Below are 16,092 nucleotides of genomic sequence, written 5' to 3'. Positions count from 1 at the left end.
GTTCAACCCTAACCCTAAACCCTAGTCTAGGGTTCAACCCTAACCCTGCCCTAGGGTTAAACCCTAACCCTAGTCTATGATTAACCCTAACCCTAAACCCTGCCCTAGGGTTAAACCCTAACCCTAAACCCTAGCCTAGGGTTAAACCCTAACCCTAAACCCTGCCCTAGGGTTAAACCCTAACCTTAAACCCTGCCCAAGGGTTAAACCCTAACCCTAAACCCTGCCCTAGGGTTAAACCCTAACCCTAAACCCTGCCCTAGGGTTAAACCCTAACCCTAAACCTAGTCCTAGGGTTAAACCCTAACCCTAAACCCTAGTCTAGGGTTAATCCCGAACCCTAAACCCTAGTCTAGGGTTAAACCCGAACCCTAAACCCTAGCCTAGGGTTAAACCCTAAACCCTAATCTAAGGTTAAACCCTAAACCCTAGCCTATGGCTGAACCCTGAACCTAGCCTAGGGTTAAACCCTAACCCTAAACCCTAGCCTAGGGTTAAACCCTAACCCTAAACCCTAGCCTAGGGTTAAACCCTAACCCCGCCCTAGGGTTAAACCCTAACCCTGCCCTAGGGTTAAACCCTAACCCTGCCCTAGGAATAAACCCTAACCATGCCCTAGGGTTAAACCCTAACCCTAACCCTACCCTAGAGTTAAACCCTAACCCTAAACCCTAGTCTAGGGTTAAACCCTAACCCTAGCCTAGGATTAACCCCTAACCCTGCCTAGGGTTAAACCCTAACCCTGCCCTAGGGTTAAACTCTAACCCTAAACCCTAGTCTAGGGTTAAACCCTAACCCTGCCCTAGGGTTAAACCCTAAACCTAGTCTAGGATTAACCCTAACCCTAAACCTTGCCCTAGGGTTAAACCCTAACCCCGCCCTAGGGTTAAACCCTAACCCTACCCTAGGGTTAAACCCTAACCCTAACCCTACCCTAGTGTTAAACCCTAACCCTAAACCCTAGTCTAGGGTTAAACCCTAACCCTGCCCTAGGGTTAAACCCTAACCCTAGTCTATGATTAACCCTAAACCCTGCCCTAGGGTTAAACCCTAACCCTGAACCCTAGCCTAGGGTTAAACCCTAACCCTAAACCCTGCCCTAGGGTTAAACCCAAACCCTAATCTAGGGTTAAACCCTAACCCTAAACCCTACTCTAGGGTTAAATCCTAACCCTAAACCCTAACCTAGGGTTAAACCGTAACCCTAAACCCTAGCCAAGGGTTAAACCCTAACCCTAAACCCTAGCCTAGGGTTAAACCCTAACCCTAAACCCTGCCATAGGGTTAAACCCTAGCCTAGGGTTAAACCATAACCCTAAACCCTGCTATAGGGTTAAACCCTAACCCTAAACCCTGCCATAGGGTTAAACCCTAGCCTAGGGTTAAACCATAACCCTAAACCCTGCTATAGGGTTAAACCCTAACCCTAAACCCTGCCCTAGGGTTAAACCCTAACCTTAAACCCTGCCCAAGGGTTAAACCCTAACCCTAAACCCTGGCCTAGGGTTAAACCCTAACCCTAAACCCTGCCCTAGGGTTAAACCCTAACCCTACACCTTGTCCTAGGGTTAAACCCTAACCCTAAACCCTAGTCTAGGGTTAAACCCGAACCCTAAACCCTAACCCTAAACCCTGCCCTAGGGTTAAACCCTAACCCTGCCCTAGGGTAAACCCTGACCTAGAGTTAAACCCTAACCCTAAACCTTAGCCTAGGGTTAAATCCTAACCCTATAAATCCTAACCCCTTGGTATGTATATATATCCTTATATTATTTAATTAGTATAATGAGACAAAGATGTATTTCTATATCTAAGGGATTTAGACTAATCTAGTGTTTCTATTATGGGTTAGATTAGGATGATTATGTTGTACATACACCTTGTGGGTGAATGAATAAGATGCACAATTAGGCATATGATGTTTCAAACAAGATTTACTTCCAATGAAACTGACGTCTCCCTGTGTGGGGAGAAATGTTCGTCCTCTAGGCAAGAAAAATAAAAGTTACTTTTAACTGATTTTTATATATGATAGAAGAAATATTAAAGTTTACGATCATAAAATAATTGAGGGTTTTTTATCTAATGTTCTAAAATCTTATCCGGAGTTCTTAATTTAATGTTTTTAATATATGACATCTCCCCACATGGGGGAGAAATGTTTGTCCTCTGGACCCGTGATGTTATACTTACATGCAGAAGTTTCTTTTGTGGTTCATATACATGAGAGAAAAAAAACTCTGAATGATGATTACATACAATTTGAAGCAACATCAAATGCTTTTGAGCATGAAGAGAGTAGCTATCTGGTTAAAGGTAAGTCATCTGGATGAGCAGAGGCATTGGCGTTAAAAGTCATCTGGATGAGCAGCATCGAAACCATACTTGATTACTTGATAAGAACAAAAAACTAATCATAACTAAAGACCACATGTCATCTGGAATATTTTAATGTCTACGTAAGCAAATAAAAAACGCTACCTTTGGAAGGACCATGTGATAAAAAGCAAATATGTAACAGAATATATACATTTATAAGAATCTTCTCAAAAGATATGCCAAGTTAAGTTTTAAAATAAAATATGCCAAGTCTTTCTTCCTTTTCTATTAAAGTGTTCTAAGAAAACACTCATGCGGTTTCATATTGTATACTTTCTTATATAATCCAATGTACACATATTAAAAATAATAATTTAAATTATTTTATTTAATTATAATTTATAATTAGTTTATTTAATTATAAACATACATTAGAATACAATTAGTCACACAACACATTTAAAATTATTTGGAATTTTGTAATCTGAATGGAAGAAACATAGTTTTTCAGTTGAAAACGACATACTAAACAGTAGATATTAAATGTGATGTTGATACTGTGGTAAAATCAGCTCTCTCATTGCTAAACTCATCTTCTTCTAATGGAGTGTAGGCTATTTATTTATGAAATGAAATTGTGTGTTTTATCAAAAAAAAAAGCCAGTAGTAGATATACATCCATTGAGCAATAAAAATGTTGGCTGTGAACCGCACAACGATAACGTTATTCGCTTGGTTTTGTTTATAATATCCTTCTCGAATAAATTTGTCCCCCATTCTTTAACAATAACAGAAAAGCTATCCACATTTTTTTTCTTTGACGACACCGATATGGATGTATCGTCGTGGCTTGTCGAGCATGAAAGTTGAGAGTTATTCATCAAAAAATTGATGCTTCTGAGTGATATCATTTGAAAGGGGAAGGACCACGCGTCTTCGATACCTTATCTCCCTGCATGTCTTGGCTTTAGTATAACGAAACTCGACCCTTTTCCGTATATATATATATATATATATATATATAGATGCATACATGTGAAACGCCAACAACAGGAGAAAAGAACGAGTAGTATACGTAAGTCATTAATTCGATCATGGAGATGAACAGTTCAAGGAGATCAAGAGGGTTCAAGATAGCTAAGCTACTGCCCTTTTGCAAAGCTCTCAAGCCTCCAACTGCCTCCCAAGACCTTTACAATAATGTTCACTACACTTCCTCCACCACAACTTCCTACGCTCCTCAACCTGATTTCAATAACTACGTAACTCCTCTTCCTCCTAAAGTTAGCTTCCTCCTTCAACCATGTACGTAATTAACTTAAATCTTTTTCTCTCTTTATCTCTATATATTTGCTTCATATCATAAACCAAATGACCAGTGGTGTGGTGATGTGTTTGGCAGCCGTGGCTCATGAGGGGGAGGATATGGACAAGAAGCTTAACAAGATGAGAGAAAAGCTGATCGGCAGAGGGATTAATGGTATGGAAGATTGTGTTGACGCTAGAGCCGCTTCTTATATATCTTCGGTTCGAGAAAGGTTCAAGCTGGACCATTGTGAGAGACTGACGACGACTGTTGTTAGCTTAGATCATGAAGATGTTGACCGTTAGAATTTAGGTGACCTATAAATCTGTCAGAACACGTCAGAAAAAAAAACACTCGCCACAAAAGCTTAAAGCCAATCGTCAAGTTAAATACAAGTTTCGTTGGGTTGTTTTTTTTTTTTTTTGAACTATTTCTTGCATTAAAATAAAAAGAAGAGTAGCAAAAGTGACAATAAGCCAATTTTAATACAGACCCAATAGAAACCCATTAGAACCTAATTGCCAAAGGGGAAGCCCAAACAAGGAGAATGAAACAGAGGCCCAACCCCCCTAGTTAGAACAATCGTAGAACGAGATTAAAAACTAGTTAGAACCCTAGTTAGGCTGACGAGAGATGAAATGGAGAAAAACAGAGGAGCGATCAGGCTGGGAACAGAACAAACCAGAGTTGGATCAATTTGCTAGCCAGTGAGTTGCGTTCGGGCCTGAGGGAAGAGATGCGATTCTTGATGGTAGAGGAAACTTTGGAGATGATCCGGTGAGGGGATCTAAAATTGCCTCGATGTAGTCGGTCGTTGCGTTCCCACCAGAGATCATATATCGTGGCTTGCCAAGTCAGGATAGAGAGGTAGATTTTGTGCTTGCTTCCGGTTTGAGACAGGAGAGAGTGAGCTGTATCGTCCCAAGAAGAGGAGATGGGGTTGATGCCAAACCTCACGGAGAAGTGAGTCCAAACCTCAGCAGAGTATGAGCAGGAGAAGAAGAGGTGGTTATGACAGCCTTTTTAGGTTTTTACTGATTTAAAGAGGGAAAATTGAAACTTTAGTTCATACGAGATATGAAGCAATCAGATTTGTGTACGTGAATTATGGGGGAAAGCAGAACACGTCATTTGTTATTTGCTGAATAAAAATAAATAATAAGAGGAATTGGTCAAACCACTAATTTGATTGTAATTAGCGATGTGTTGACTCATTAATACATACACTTCAAGGTTCAGCTCTAATTCTTGAACTGCGTGGTTTATTCTTATGTAACCTCATCTTTCCAACTTTCTGTACCACACTTTATCATGAATAAAGAACATGGTCTTTGATTCAGCAGTTGACCATGTTCTGACTCGTCATATATATATCACTGACCCTAGAGCTAAGAGCTTGTATAACGCACTTATTATATTTTTCCTATGTTAATTAAGTTGTATCAGCCCATCTTCCCATGCATATGTATGTATACGTGGAGTTTATAAAGTTAAATTTACGGACGAATTCATGATAGAAGGATGAATAACATGATAAACCATTAATTAATAAAAATTCGACAAGGGAATCAGAAATCAAGAAGACGCAAATATTGAGAAATTAAAGGAACTAGACGAAGTGAAGCTGGGTTTAATTAATTAGGCCGCGTAGATGTGGATGTTAAGGGCGATGAGAGAGATGGTGATGAAGGCGAAGAAGAGGAGAGTGTGTGTAACAACCCGATCCCCCGGCGTCCGACCGGGGTTATCGAAGGGGCGTTATGGACACGTGTCTACTCATTTAGACAACCCTACGTGTCCCGTTACTGGTCCCGAGAGACGAGCGCATAACCTTCTTTGAAAATACCGTCACACCCACATCCATATACTTCTACTTACAGTCCTGCGCACAAGGAAAAATGGAAATGGAGGGGGTGAGCAACAAGTTACTCAGTGAAGTGGCTCTAGACCAGCCTGCCCGCATGACACTCTATACTACTCTATGCGGGAACTAGGACTGACTAGCCACTACAATCAGTTAATGCATTTTATCATTTCCTATCACCATCTGTAATTTCTACACACACTTCCATTCACTTCTAACAACCTAGTAATCAATCGATACAATGATCTCACTCATTGCCACACACGCCATCCCTAGACTTAACCGACTCATCTTACCAGTCCGACTAAATCCTATGACTTCTTTAACTTCCTGTACCCGACCATGAGCTAAAACCCTACAATGCATATCCTTTTCGTCTTTTCCTCTTTTCATCTTTTCCTCTTTTCCTCTTTTCCTCAGTGGGTAGCCCCCCACTAGGCTTCTACCCCATACTCATGTGGATTCGCCACATCTCCTATGGGTGCCTCCATATTCATGTGGATTCGCCACATCTCCTATGGATACCTAGCGTGGACTACTTACCCCACCTACTTTCCTTAGACTCTCTATATGCTTTCCCACCCATGCTTAACCTTAACAACGTTCTTTCGTACTTTTACTTATCCTTTCACTTCCTTATCGCTTTCACTTAACCCTTTCCATTCCCAATTACTTCCCCTTTTCATTTCTACTTGTACTTGGACTCAATCACTAGACGCCACCCGTTATCGGTGTCACACACAATACACATCGCATTCAAGTTCTACTTCAATAACTTTTATAATCATTGTTCATCTATCACCCTAGCATTTATTTCTCTCTAGCATCCTAACTTCAATCGCAACCACACATGGGACATCACAACCAAGCAACCAAGTATCAGCTACCAATCAGCCATCACCACAACAATTCAATTCAGTTCATCAAGTCCCATTTATCAATATGAGGGTTCTTATGCATCATGATTCATTCCTCTATCATCCTAGCAATACCATGTACTATCAACCTAACTCCCAAACAGGGTCTAATCAACCCAACTCCAACATATAGGAGTATACAGAACCATGAAAGAAGGTTGGGTTCGAAACACTCCACCTTAGTCTTAGATCTGGATCTGGATCTGGAAACGAGGATTGAGAAGGTTGAGATCTGGTCAGCACCACCACTTCACGGCGCCGGCGAGAGGGAGAGAGAGAGAGAGCGTGCGACGGCAAGGAGAGAGAGAGGGTGACGGCGAGGAGAGAGAGAGAGAGCGACGCGCGGGAGAGAGAGAGAGGAGAGAGAGAGGCGGCGCAGGAGAGAAGGAGAGAGAGCTCGACGGCTAGGGTTTTCGACCTCCGGGAATTCTCTGCAGAGCTTCGCTTCAGATTTGTGATGAGGCAGGAAGGGAGACTGCATCTCTTTTTATAGTAAAGGGAAGGGGAAGCCCTAGGGTTTTGCCAAATGGGCCGTAGAGAAGCCCATATTCTTTGGGAAATTTTATGGGCCAGGAACCGGGCCGTTACAATCCTCCCCCGTTAATCGGAATTCGTCCCCGAATTCCAAAGTCCACATCTTTCAGACCAATCGTTCGTTACCAAAATGGATTCACACATTCACACAACAATCAAGGGAGGCATACATGACACGATAACTCTACTGGAATCTTTAAAACCAACGAAGGAATGTCATAAATAATAAAAGGAGTAGGACTACAATAGTTTGTAAAAGAAAACTCAGCACATCTGCACAAATACAGAATACCGTAAATAAGGGGAAAAACACCAACCCCCATAACCAATAAATGAAATAAAACCAATAGCGGAACACGTGTCCTACTCCTACGAATCGTCCCTAGGATCTCGTCTAGCCACATTGACATGGCGAGGGGCAGCGGGACTCGGATCCCAGGTCTTCCTCGCCCTCTGCGACGCGGTCATCCTCGGCCTCCGCCTCCTTTTCCGCCAACCACTCCTCCGCATGCAGTGCTTGGTTAGCCATCCTTCTCACCAGTGCAAATTCCAGAGGCTCCAGGACTCCCACGAGTTCTTCACGAATATCCCCACGTAGCCCAGCCCTAAACAGATGACACCACTCCTCAGCTGGCTTCGGTTGACACATCTTGGCCGTATCCAAGAACTCCTCCAGGTAATCTCTCACCTTGCGTGGCTTCTGAACCATCTGGACCAGTACGTCACAATCACATGTCACTGTAGGTAGTTTTCGCGGACGCCCCCGCTTTCCCTTAGCGGGTGCCCCTACCGGCACCTCATGGCCATCAACGTCCCTACCTGGGTTTCCTCCTTCCATGCTCGAGAGAGCGGCCACATCGGCTGCAATCTTCTCTTCTGCCTCCATGGCGAAGCCTGCCATCCGCCTCACTAGCGCGAACTCCAAGGGCTCCAAAACACCCCTCAACTGCGCCTGGAGTTCCTTGCGTAGCCCGTTCTTATACCATATGCACCACGTCTCTGCATTCTTTGGTTTGCACAGCTTGGCTTGGTTGATGAAGTCCTCCGTGTATCCAGCGACTGATCGGTCCTCCTGAGCATTCTTGCTCAGCACTCCACACTGGCACTTCCCGGTGAACACCCTTGAGGGTCCCCCTGCTGCACTTGGCGTCCTGCATGGACGGCCACGCTTCCTCGGGGGTCCCTCTTCGGTTGCCAGCTGGAACCTCGCATTGCCCTGCAGTAGGCGTTCCTCCATAGCCATCCTCTGGAAATGTGGCATCAACACCTTATGCTTCATAGTCTGCTCGTGCGGGTACCTGAATGGAAACTCCCTGTACTGTTCTTCAGGATCCGGAAACATGGGTAGCACCAAGTTACCCTCCCTGTCGTAGTGACGCCTTTGGGCGTACTCCCTGGTGTTCCTCCGTCCGTAGTGCATACGCGGCATCCTCCACTCGTAATGGTCAAGCGAAAACATCCTGCAATAAAATTTCAATCAGAACCATAATAGAAGTATGGATATAGTGGGATTTTCAATTAATCTTTCACAATCCGAAAATACTCAGTAATTTTGCAAAGAAATTTTTTTTTTTTTTTTTTTTTTTTTTTTTTTCCGAAAACGAAATATATAGAAATGTTTTTTTTTTTTTTTTTTTTTTTTTTTTTTTTTTTTTTTTTTTTTAAACGTCGGAAATGCCGATCCCTTAGGACAGAACTAAGGGATCTTAACCCGCTCTGATACCAATTGTAACAACCCGATCCCCCGGCGTCCGACCGGGGTTATCGAAGGGGCGTTATGGACACGTGTCTACTCATTTAGACAACCCTACGTGTCCCGTTACTGGTCCCGAGAGACGAGCGCATAACCTTCTTTGAAAATACCGTCACACCCACATCCATATACTTCTACTTACAGTCCTGCGCACAAGGAAAAATGGAAATGGAGGGGGTGAGCAACAAGTTACTCAGTGAAGTGGCTCTAGACCAGCCTGCCCGCATGACACTCTATACTACTCTATGCGGGAACTAGGACTGACTAGCCACTACAATCAGTTAATGCATTTTATCATTTCCTATCACCATCTGTAATTTCTACACACACTTCCATTCACTTCTAACAACCTAGTAATCAATCGATACAATGATCTCACTCATTGCCACACACGCCATCCCTAGACTTAACCGACTCATCTTACCAGTCCGACTAAATCCTATGACTTCTTTAACTTCCTGTACCCGACCATGAGCTAAAACCCTACAATGCATATCCTTTTCGTCTTTTCCTCTTTTCATCTTTTCCTCTTTTCCTCTTTTCCTCAGTGGGTAGCCCCCCACTAGGCTTCTACCCCATACTCATGTGGATTCGCCACATCTCCTATGGGTGCCTCCATATTCATGTGGATTCGCCACATCTCCTATGGATACCTAGCGTGGACTACTTACCCCACCTACTTTCCTTAGACTCTCTATATGCTTTCCCACCCATGCTTAACCTTAACAACGTTCTTTCATACTTTTACTTATCCTTTCACTTCCTTATCGCTTTCACTTAACCCTTTCCATTCCCAATTACTTCCCCTTTTCATTTCTACTTGTACTTGGACTCAATCACTAGACGCCACCCGTTATCGGTGTCACACACAATACACATCGCATTCAAGTTCTACTTCAATAACTTTTATAATCATTGTTCATCTATCACCCTAGCATTTATTTCTCTCTAGCATCCTAACTTCAATCGCAACCACACATGGGACATCACAACCAAGCAACCAAGTATCAGCTACCAATCAGCCATCACCACAACAATTCAATTCAGTTCATCAAGTCCCATTTATCAATATGAGGGTTCTTATGCATCATGATTCATTCCTCTATCATCCTAGCAATACCATGTACTATCAACCTAACTCCCAAACAGGGTCTAATCAACCCAACTCCAACATATAGGAGTATACAGAACCATGAAAGAAGGTTGGGTTCGAAACACTCCACCTTAGTCTTAGATCTGGATCTGGATCTGGAAACGAGGATTGAGAAGGTTGAGATCTGGTCAGCACCACCACTTCACGGCGCCGGCGAGAGGGAGAGAGAGAGAGAGCGTGCGACGGCAAGGAGAGAGAGAGGGTGACGGCGAGGAGAGAGAGAGAGAGCGACGCGCGGGAGAGAGAGAGAGGAGAGAGAGAGGCGGCGCAGGAGAGAAGGAGAGAGAGCTCGACGGCTAGGGTTTTCGACCTCCGGGAATTCTCTGCAGAGCTTCGCTTCAGATTTGTGATGAGGCAGGAAGGGAGACTGCATCTCTTTTTATAGTAAAGGGAAGGGGAAGCCCTAGGGTTTTGCCAAATGGGCCGTAGAGAAGCCCATATTCTTTGGGAAATTTTATGGGCCAGGAACCGGGCCGTTACAGTGTGCATGACAATGGAAGGACCGCTTGTTTGAAACCCACCGAACTCAACCGCTTTGCTCTTTCCAGGCAACTGAAACAGAACTCCAGGGCTCAACAATATGAAAAAAACCACCGACATCAACACCGGTCCCCAGTCCAACCCCATTTCGATCTCTTTGTTTTCCTACGTCTCTCCTTATTCTCTATATATATACGTGTACTGTTTTACTTATATGTTTATATATAATGCATGTGTAAATTAATTGAATCTTGGTGTAACAGTTTATTGATGTGGCTTGAGCATAAATAAAAATGCAAGGAGGGTTCTTCTCAAGTTTGGTGGATGAAGGAAAGAACTATTCTTTGACTTGAATTTCAAAATTATATCTATAAACCGTACTTTAAATATATCTTTATATATAATGGCATTGCTTGTTTGAAACCTAAGCATATGATTCTCGTCTTGAGGGAATCGTGTCTCGCAAGAAGACGACACCTTTTGCGATTCTAGGGGTTTAATATTGCTTTGTGGTGCAGATGTACTTAGCCTCTAGTTTAAGCTTATTGTTTGTTAATATACCCGAAAGTTTGATGTTGCCTTGGCTCTTTTCGTAAAGTATTGCAACTAGGGGTGGGCACTTCGGTTATTTTATCGGTTCGGTTCGAGTTCGGTTCGGTTTGGTTGGTTCGGTTCTAGAACTTTTCCAGCTGAAGTAAACCATAGTTAGTTTGGTTTGGATCGATTTCGGTTCAGTTATGTTCGGTTCGGTTTATGTTCGGTTTGGCTTGTATTCGATTCGGTTTGTACTTCGGTTCGGTTCAGTTTAATCGGATTTCTCTTAGTTTATTTATTGTACAAGAAATCATGTTTTAATACATACATGTATGGTTGTCATGAAATAATCACGTTGGACATAACAAAAAATTAAGTATGTAAATTAAATTCAATTTAATTAGACTTGGCTTAGGTTTTAATTTTAGGGTTTAAAAGTATACGCTATTGAAAAAAACTTAACATGAAAATTATGTGGGCTTAATGACGAATATTACAAAAGTTAGACGAAGTGTTATGGAAATCAAATTATATTAAGATTTACTTCGTGCAAAAGAAAATTACATGGGTTTAATCTTAAGATTTTAATATCTTGATATTACTAATATTTTTAATTTAAATAACTATAAAAACACTTCGGTTTATCGGTTCGGTTCGGTTTAAACCAAACTGAACTGAACCGTTCGGGTTGGAAAAATCTCAACTGAAAGATTTGAAATGGACTTTGGTTTGGTTCGAATCGGTTTTGGTTCGGTCGGTTCGGTTCGATCGGTTCGGTTCGGTTTTTTTGCCCACCCCTAATTGCAACCGTCGTCACTCGTTCCTATACGACCAAAAATTCAAACCTAGAACAAATGATCGTCTTGAGGCATTTTCATGCATCCTTTCTGGGATTAGTCCATAAGCCTAAATATAACAAGTACTGTATATGTTGAACTAAATCTTACTTTTTTTTTTAATATATATAACAAATAATTGTTGCTTCTATGTATTTGGCGTAAAGCAACTCTAAATGACATACGAAATCATAAAATTTATAAAGAGAATATAGGGGAATTTGAGAACGTTAACTCTTTTTTTTTTCTTTGGACAAACCTCAATTTTATAGAATCTTACTCTCTAAAAATGGAGAAAGTGTTCACAAGACATGATAACATAGCCATCATGGCCAAAAAAACAACTATTACAAGGAAGCAAATACAACAAATAAAGATAGGGGCAAACACCACGTTTAAACAACCAATGACGTACAGTAGTCCTCTAAACTCAACGACCATCAAGCTGAAAAGTGAGACGAAGCCTTGGGAATTAACGACCACAAAAGTGAGAACGTTAACTCTCTAAGTCAGAAAATATATGTAATCACTAGAATAGACCCAAAACCACATTAACGCTGATATTTTTAATCATGCACTAAACGCGGTTATACCAATCAAATCAAGTAGTTCTTAATTATGAAATGAGGTTAAGACGCAGTAGAAAAGCAAAAGAATCGAAACCAACCCAATATATGCAATCAAGTATATTTCAACACTTTTAACTTTACATAAAGAAATGTATATAGTGGCAATCAAGAAACCACAGACAAGAAGAAAAGAAGATACCAATCAAGCCTTCTGCCTTTTTCTGTCATCCTTAAATAATCCCAAATATTACTGAATTTGAGCAACGAACACCTATTCACACACGTTCATAGATATATATATATATATATACCAAGCAAGTGCAGTAGTGTGTGTATATGCTATACAATAAATTTTGCCTCTAGTTAATTAGTTCTTTGATATCAGATAAAACGATCGAATAGTTTGGAGCGCTCCAACGACTTGAGATCGGTAGAAATGGGAGGAGCTGACTGGGGTCCAGTGGCGGTAGCAGTGGTGCTGTTTGTAGTGTTATCTCCGGGACTTCTCTTTCAGCTGCCGGCGAGGAGACGGGTGTTGGAGTGCGGCAACATGACCACGAGTGGCATATCCATACTGGTTCATGCCGTCCTCTTTTTCGCTATTATCACCATTTTGGTCATCGCCATTCAAATTCACATCCACATCCACATCTAGTTTGTTTATTTCTCATATAATTATAAAAGGTCTACAAGTTAGGCTGTACAAATTCCCCTCATGTGATTTTGGTGTAAAATTATCGGCGGAGATATTGCCTACTATCTATCATGTAATAACAAATAAATAAAAAATATATAGTGCATGATCAAATATTATTATGGTCATCTCAAGAAGAAGAAAAACACCATATGTGGAAAGCATATGTGGAAAGCATCGGTGAATGCTCTCCCAGTGGGAACAAATCTGAGACGCCGTGGAATTGAAGTCGACATCAACTGCACGAGATGCGGAGCCGTGGAGATAGATATCCATGTTCTACTCCACTGTCCTATTTGCCACAAGAGTCTGGAATAATCTCCCGATCTTACATCCTCCAACGGATCCCTCTAGAAACGTCTTCTTTGTCACCTCCTTACTAAATGACTGTCAGCGCACGATCAACTTGCCACCCACCGGACTAGGAAAGGTCCCGCTGTTCCCTTGGGCCGTATGGACACTGTGGACCAACAGGAATAAACTCCTATTTGAAGACCAAGAATTCACAGCCGAAGAAACGGTCCTCAAGATTGTACAAGATGCTAGAGCTTGGAAAGGAGCTAATGATGAATTGTTACCAACTAAAGTGCCACTCATTGTGGAACATGATAGGTCCAGTAGGAATAATGAACACCTGCCTATTGCCTCTGTTTTTTCAGGTCATCAAACTTGGCGTGTGGCATCTGATGCAACCACTGGAAACTGTGGCCTGGGCAGGCACTTTCATGACGCTTCCGCGAAACTGGCAGGCGACTTCCTTTCAGAACGCCAACATATCCCCTCTACCCTTGTAGCAGAGGCCTTGGCGTTGAAAGCTGCTATCTCCACAGCAGTTCTTAAAGGCGTACCCTCTCTACAGGTCTTTTCAGACTCGAAGACGCTCATCACTCTCCTAGTGGCAAAGGAGAACTATCTGCAAATCCAAGGAATATTGTTTGATATCCATCAGCTATGTTCTAAGTTTAATTCTGTTTCTTTTCATTATGTACCGCGAGCTAGAAACTCTAAGGCAGACTCTCTGGCCAAATCGGCTCTTTTCGCTTTGAAAAACTCTCCACTTGTGGATGAGTAAACTTATGTCCTGTTGATTTTAGTAATGAAAGTTGGTTTGATCAAAAAAAAAAAACAAAAAAAAAAAGCTGCAACATCACCACCAAAAGAAGAGATTAGGGCCACAATTTGGAGCTAATTAGAGGGGTGAGTCTAATGGAGGAGTTAAGTGTTAGTACCAAAACAATATGCATGAAGAAGAAGAAAAAAGGAGAGTCAAGAAGCAAAATGTTGGAGGCACTGACTTGCCCAATCGAAAGTTGGTTGGGCCGTAATAGAAGCCTTTTGGGATATTTGGGCTGAGACTCTTCTTTGACAAAGTAACAAAAGCCTTCTTACTCTGACCACCACAAAGACAAGCAAAGGAAGCGTCGTGGTGGTGGTTTATGGATATGCCTGATATTCGCGGGCCGTCGGAATACTAACTATCAGGAACCATCTCGTGACCTCTGTCTCAAAGTCAACACAAAGGAAAGCTCTTCTTTGCTTTGTTTCTGATCTGCTATGTTATGTATTCATTCGATTGACAGGAGAGGAGCCCTTCAATGCGGAGCCTTCTCGCTCTGCCTTAGTGTTTCTTATGTCACTCTTTTCTACAAGCGAATCATGGCCCCGCCCGCTCCCATTGTTGATCACATCGAAAGGTCCTCATCTTCTTCCATTTCTTTCAACTTTGCCTCCCTCTCTCATTCTGGATCTCGTTTCTTCTAACCAGCTACTCCGTGGCCGTCACCCTATTCATCAAATATATCAGGTTTATTATTATTATTATTATTATTATTATTATTATAATATGTGTTTTTTTGTGTAAATATTAAATTCATACCAAAGGTTTTTCAAATTTTACAGAATTGTTGCCTAGCAACTTATTTCAAGAAGGGGGAGGAGAATATTTATTAAAAAAATAAAGAAACCTACGAAGTAAAACTAAAATACAAGCCAAGAAGGGAAACAGAGGCATCCGAGGGAGTGGGAATGGAGAGAAGCCTATCCCTGATAGCTCGATCCACAAGAAGGAAGAAACCTGGTTCTGACAGATACTCATTTCGGAAGATCATAGCATTTCGCTCCTTCCAAGTGTTGTAGACCATTACCTGGAGTATAAGCTTCAGAACGGAGCAGGAAGCGGACTGAGAGGCCTGACTTCGCTGTTGAATGATGGTGATGGCTGTGTTTATGTCGCAAGGAGGTGCAGTAAGGAGGCGTCCACAGAATCTGAGCCACACGGACAATGGAAGAACAGATGCTGATGTGATTCGGTTGCAGCATCGCATAAAACACAAGCATCTGGCACTTGCATTCCCCAAGAGATGAGCCTATCCTTAGTTGGAAGTCTTTGGTTAATCGCCAGCCACATGATGAAGGAACATCTTGGGATCTGCTCCTTAAACCAGACCGCATTTGATATATCTATGGATGGAGGCAGAAGCTGGGTGGAAGGCTTCTAGAACACAGAAACCAGGAAAGCATTACGTACATCTCTGAACACAACTCCAGTGCTGTTTGAAGCCACCATTGATGTCTCCCAGGTCATCGCCAAAGCGGTAAATCCTCTCAACATTATTCTCAGATAATTAGTGGATTATTGACATCATCTCGTTTAACAATTGTGGGGATGGGCAGGTGGATTCGGCGGCCATTGTTCAGCCGGAAAACGTAGAGTCAGTGTGGAACCTAAGAAGGGTGCTCAACACTTCGTGGCACCGTGTCCTGCTCCATCTAGGCCACACTCTTAACTTGTAGACCAAGTTACCACCGCTTTGTATGTCCTTTTTCGACCTTGTTTTTTCGCTTTCAAAAAAAAAACACTCCTTTTATTAAAAAAAAATGTATCCACCTGTGATTACTCTTTTAGCTTTTGGTCGTCGTTTGGTGCATTATTTTTGTATACCACTGTTTTACAGATTTTGATGCATTATTATTATTGTTATAATAAATGTGCATGGAATCATATGGTTGAGCACATTTATCTATAGTGTATGCTCCTTGATTACTTCACAGTCCACTTTCCTCCTAGTCAAATTTGGAAGAAGGCCGGAATGTAACTATTCCTTTACTGAGAAGGAAAAAGGATCAAACTTCT

General features: G+C 42.0%; 4 protein-coding genes across 6 annotated transcripts; 2 read left to right on the top strand and 2 right to left on the bottom strand.

Moving 5' to 3' along the window:
* Window positions 1–1,522: 1,522 nt before the first annotated feature.
* LOC108870504 lies at window positions 1,523–15,974 on the top strand. Of its 2 annotated transcripts, none has more exons than XM_033283577.1 (4): window positions 1,523–3,354; window positions 12,557–14,763; window positions 14,859–15,553; window positions 15,633–15,974. In XM_033283577.1, the coding sequence occupies exon 2, from the start codon at window positions 12,702–12,704 to the stop codon at window positions 12,918–12,920; it is 219 nt and encodes a 72-aa protein (XP_033139468.1). In that variant the 5' UTR covers window positions 1,523–3,354; window positions 12,557–12,701; the 3' UTR covers window positions 12,921–14,763; window positions 14,859–15,553; window positions 15,633–15,974. The 2 variants fall into 2 exon arrangements, with proteins under 2 accessions (XP_033139468.1, XP_033139467.1); XM_033283576.1 differs by having other exon boundaries at window positions 1,524–3,346.
* On the top strand, window positions 3,354–4,863 carry LOC103848968. Of its 2 annotated transcripts, XR_004454619.1 has the most exons (3): window positions 3,354–3,624; window positions 3,722–4,030; window positions 4,631–4,863. XR_004454619.1 is itself a non-coding variant. In XM_009125804.3 (2 exons), the coding sequence occupies exons 1-2, from the start codon at window positions 3,414–3,416 to the stop codon at window positions 3,928–3,930; spliced, it is 420 nt and encodes a 139-aa protein (XP_009124052.1). In that variant the 5' UTR covers window positions 3,354–3,413; the 3' UTR covers window positions 3,931–4,044. The 2 variants fall into 2 exon arrangements, 1 of the variants encoding a protein (XP_009124052.1); XM_009125804.3 differs by lacking the exon at window positions 4,631–4,863 and having other exon boundaries at window positions 3,722–4,044.
* On the bottom strand, window positions 5,137–12,562 carry LOC108870505. The gene is made up of 2 exons (XM_018655983.2): window positions 10,334–12,562; window positions 5,137–5,336 (listed from the first exon to the last, which is right to left on the bottom strand). The coding sequence occupies exons 1-2, from the start codon at window positions 10,471–10,473 to the stop codon at window positions 5,264–5,266; spliced, it is 213 nt and encodes a 70-aa protein (XP_018511499.2). The 5' UTR covers window positions 10,474–12,562; the 3' UTR covers window positions 5,137–5,263.
* LOC117131436 lies at window positions 5,608–10,316 on the bottom strand. Its single transcript, XM_033283574.1, has 2 exons — window positions 9,917–10,316; window positions 5,608–8,400 (listed from the first exon to the last, which is right to left on the bottom strand). Exon 2 carries the CDS (start codon window positions 8,397–8,399, stop codon window positions 7,335–7,337), a length of 1,065 nt encoding a protein of 354 aa, XP_033139465.1. The 5' UTR covers window position 8,400; window positions 9,917–10,316; the 3' UTR covers window positions 5,608–7,334.
* Window positions 15,975–16,092: the final 118 nt, after the last annotated feature.

Source organism: Brassica rapa, unplaced genomic scaffold, assembly GCF_000309985.2.
Source record: "Brassica rapa cultivar Chiifu-401-42 unplaced genomic scaffold, CAAS_Brap_v3.01 Scaffold0923, whole genome shotgun sequence".
NCBI lineage: Eukaryota > Viridiplantae > Streptophyta > Magnoliopsida > Brassicales > Brassicaceae > Brassica > Brassica rapa.
Note: the sequence above shows the minus strand (reverse complement) of the source record. Positions and strands in the feature narration are given on the sequence as shown.

Excerpts from the sequence above, each read along its gene's own strand:
- LOC103848968 (XM_009125804.3), top strand. The coding sequence starts at position 3,414 with ATGGAGATGAACAGTTCAAGGAGATCAAGAGGGTTCAAGATAGCTAAG. Across the intron at positions 3,625-3,721 it reads TAGCTTCCTCCTTCAACCAT|CCGTGGCTCATGAGGGGGAG; the intron begins GTACGTAATTAA and ends TGTGTTTGGCAG.
- LOC117131436 (XM_033283574.1), bottom strand. The coding sequence starts at position 8,399 with ATGTTTTCGCTTGACCATTACGAGTGGAGGATGCCGCGTATGCACTAC.
- LOC108870505 (XM_018655983.2), bottom strand. The coding sequence starts at position 10,473 with ATGGGGTTGGACTGGGGACCGGTGTTGATGTCGGTGGTTTTTTTCATA. Across the intron at positions 5,337-10,333 it reads AGCGGTCCTTCCATTGTCAT|ACACACTCTCCTCTTCTTCG; the intron begins GCACACTGTAAC and ends TCGGGTTGTTAC.
- LOC108870504 (XM_033283577.1), top strand. The coding sequence starts at position 12,702 with ATGGGAGGAGCTGACTGGGGTCCAGTGGCGGTAGCAGTGGTGCTGTTT.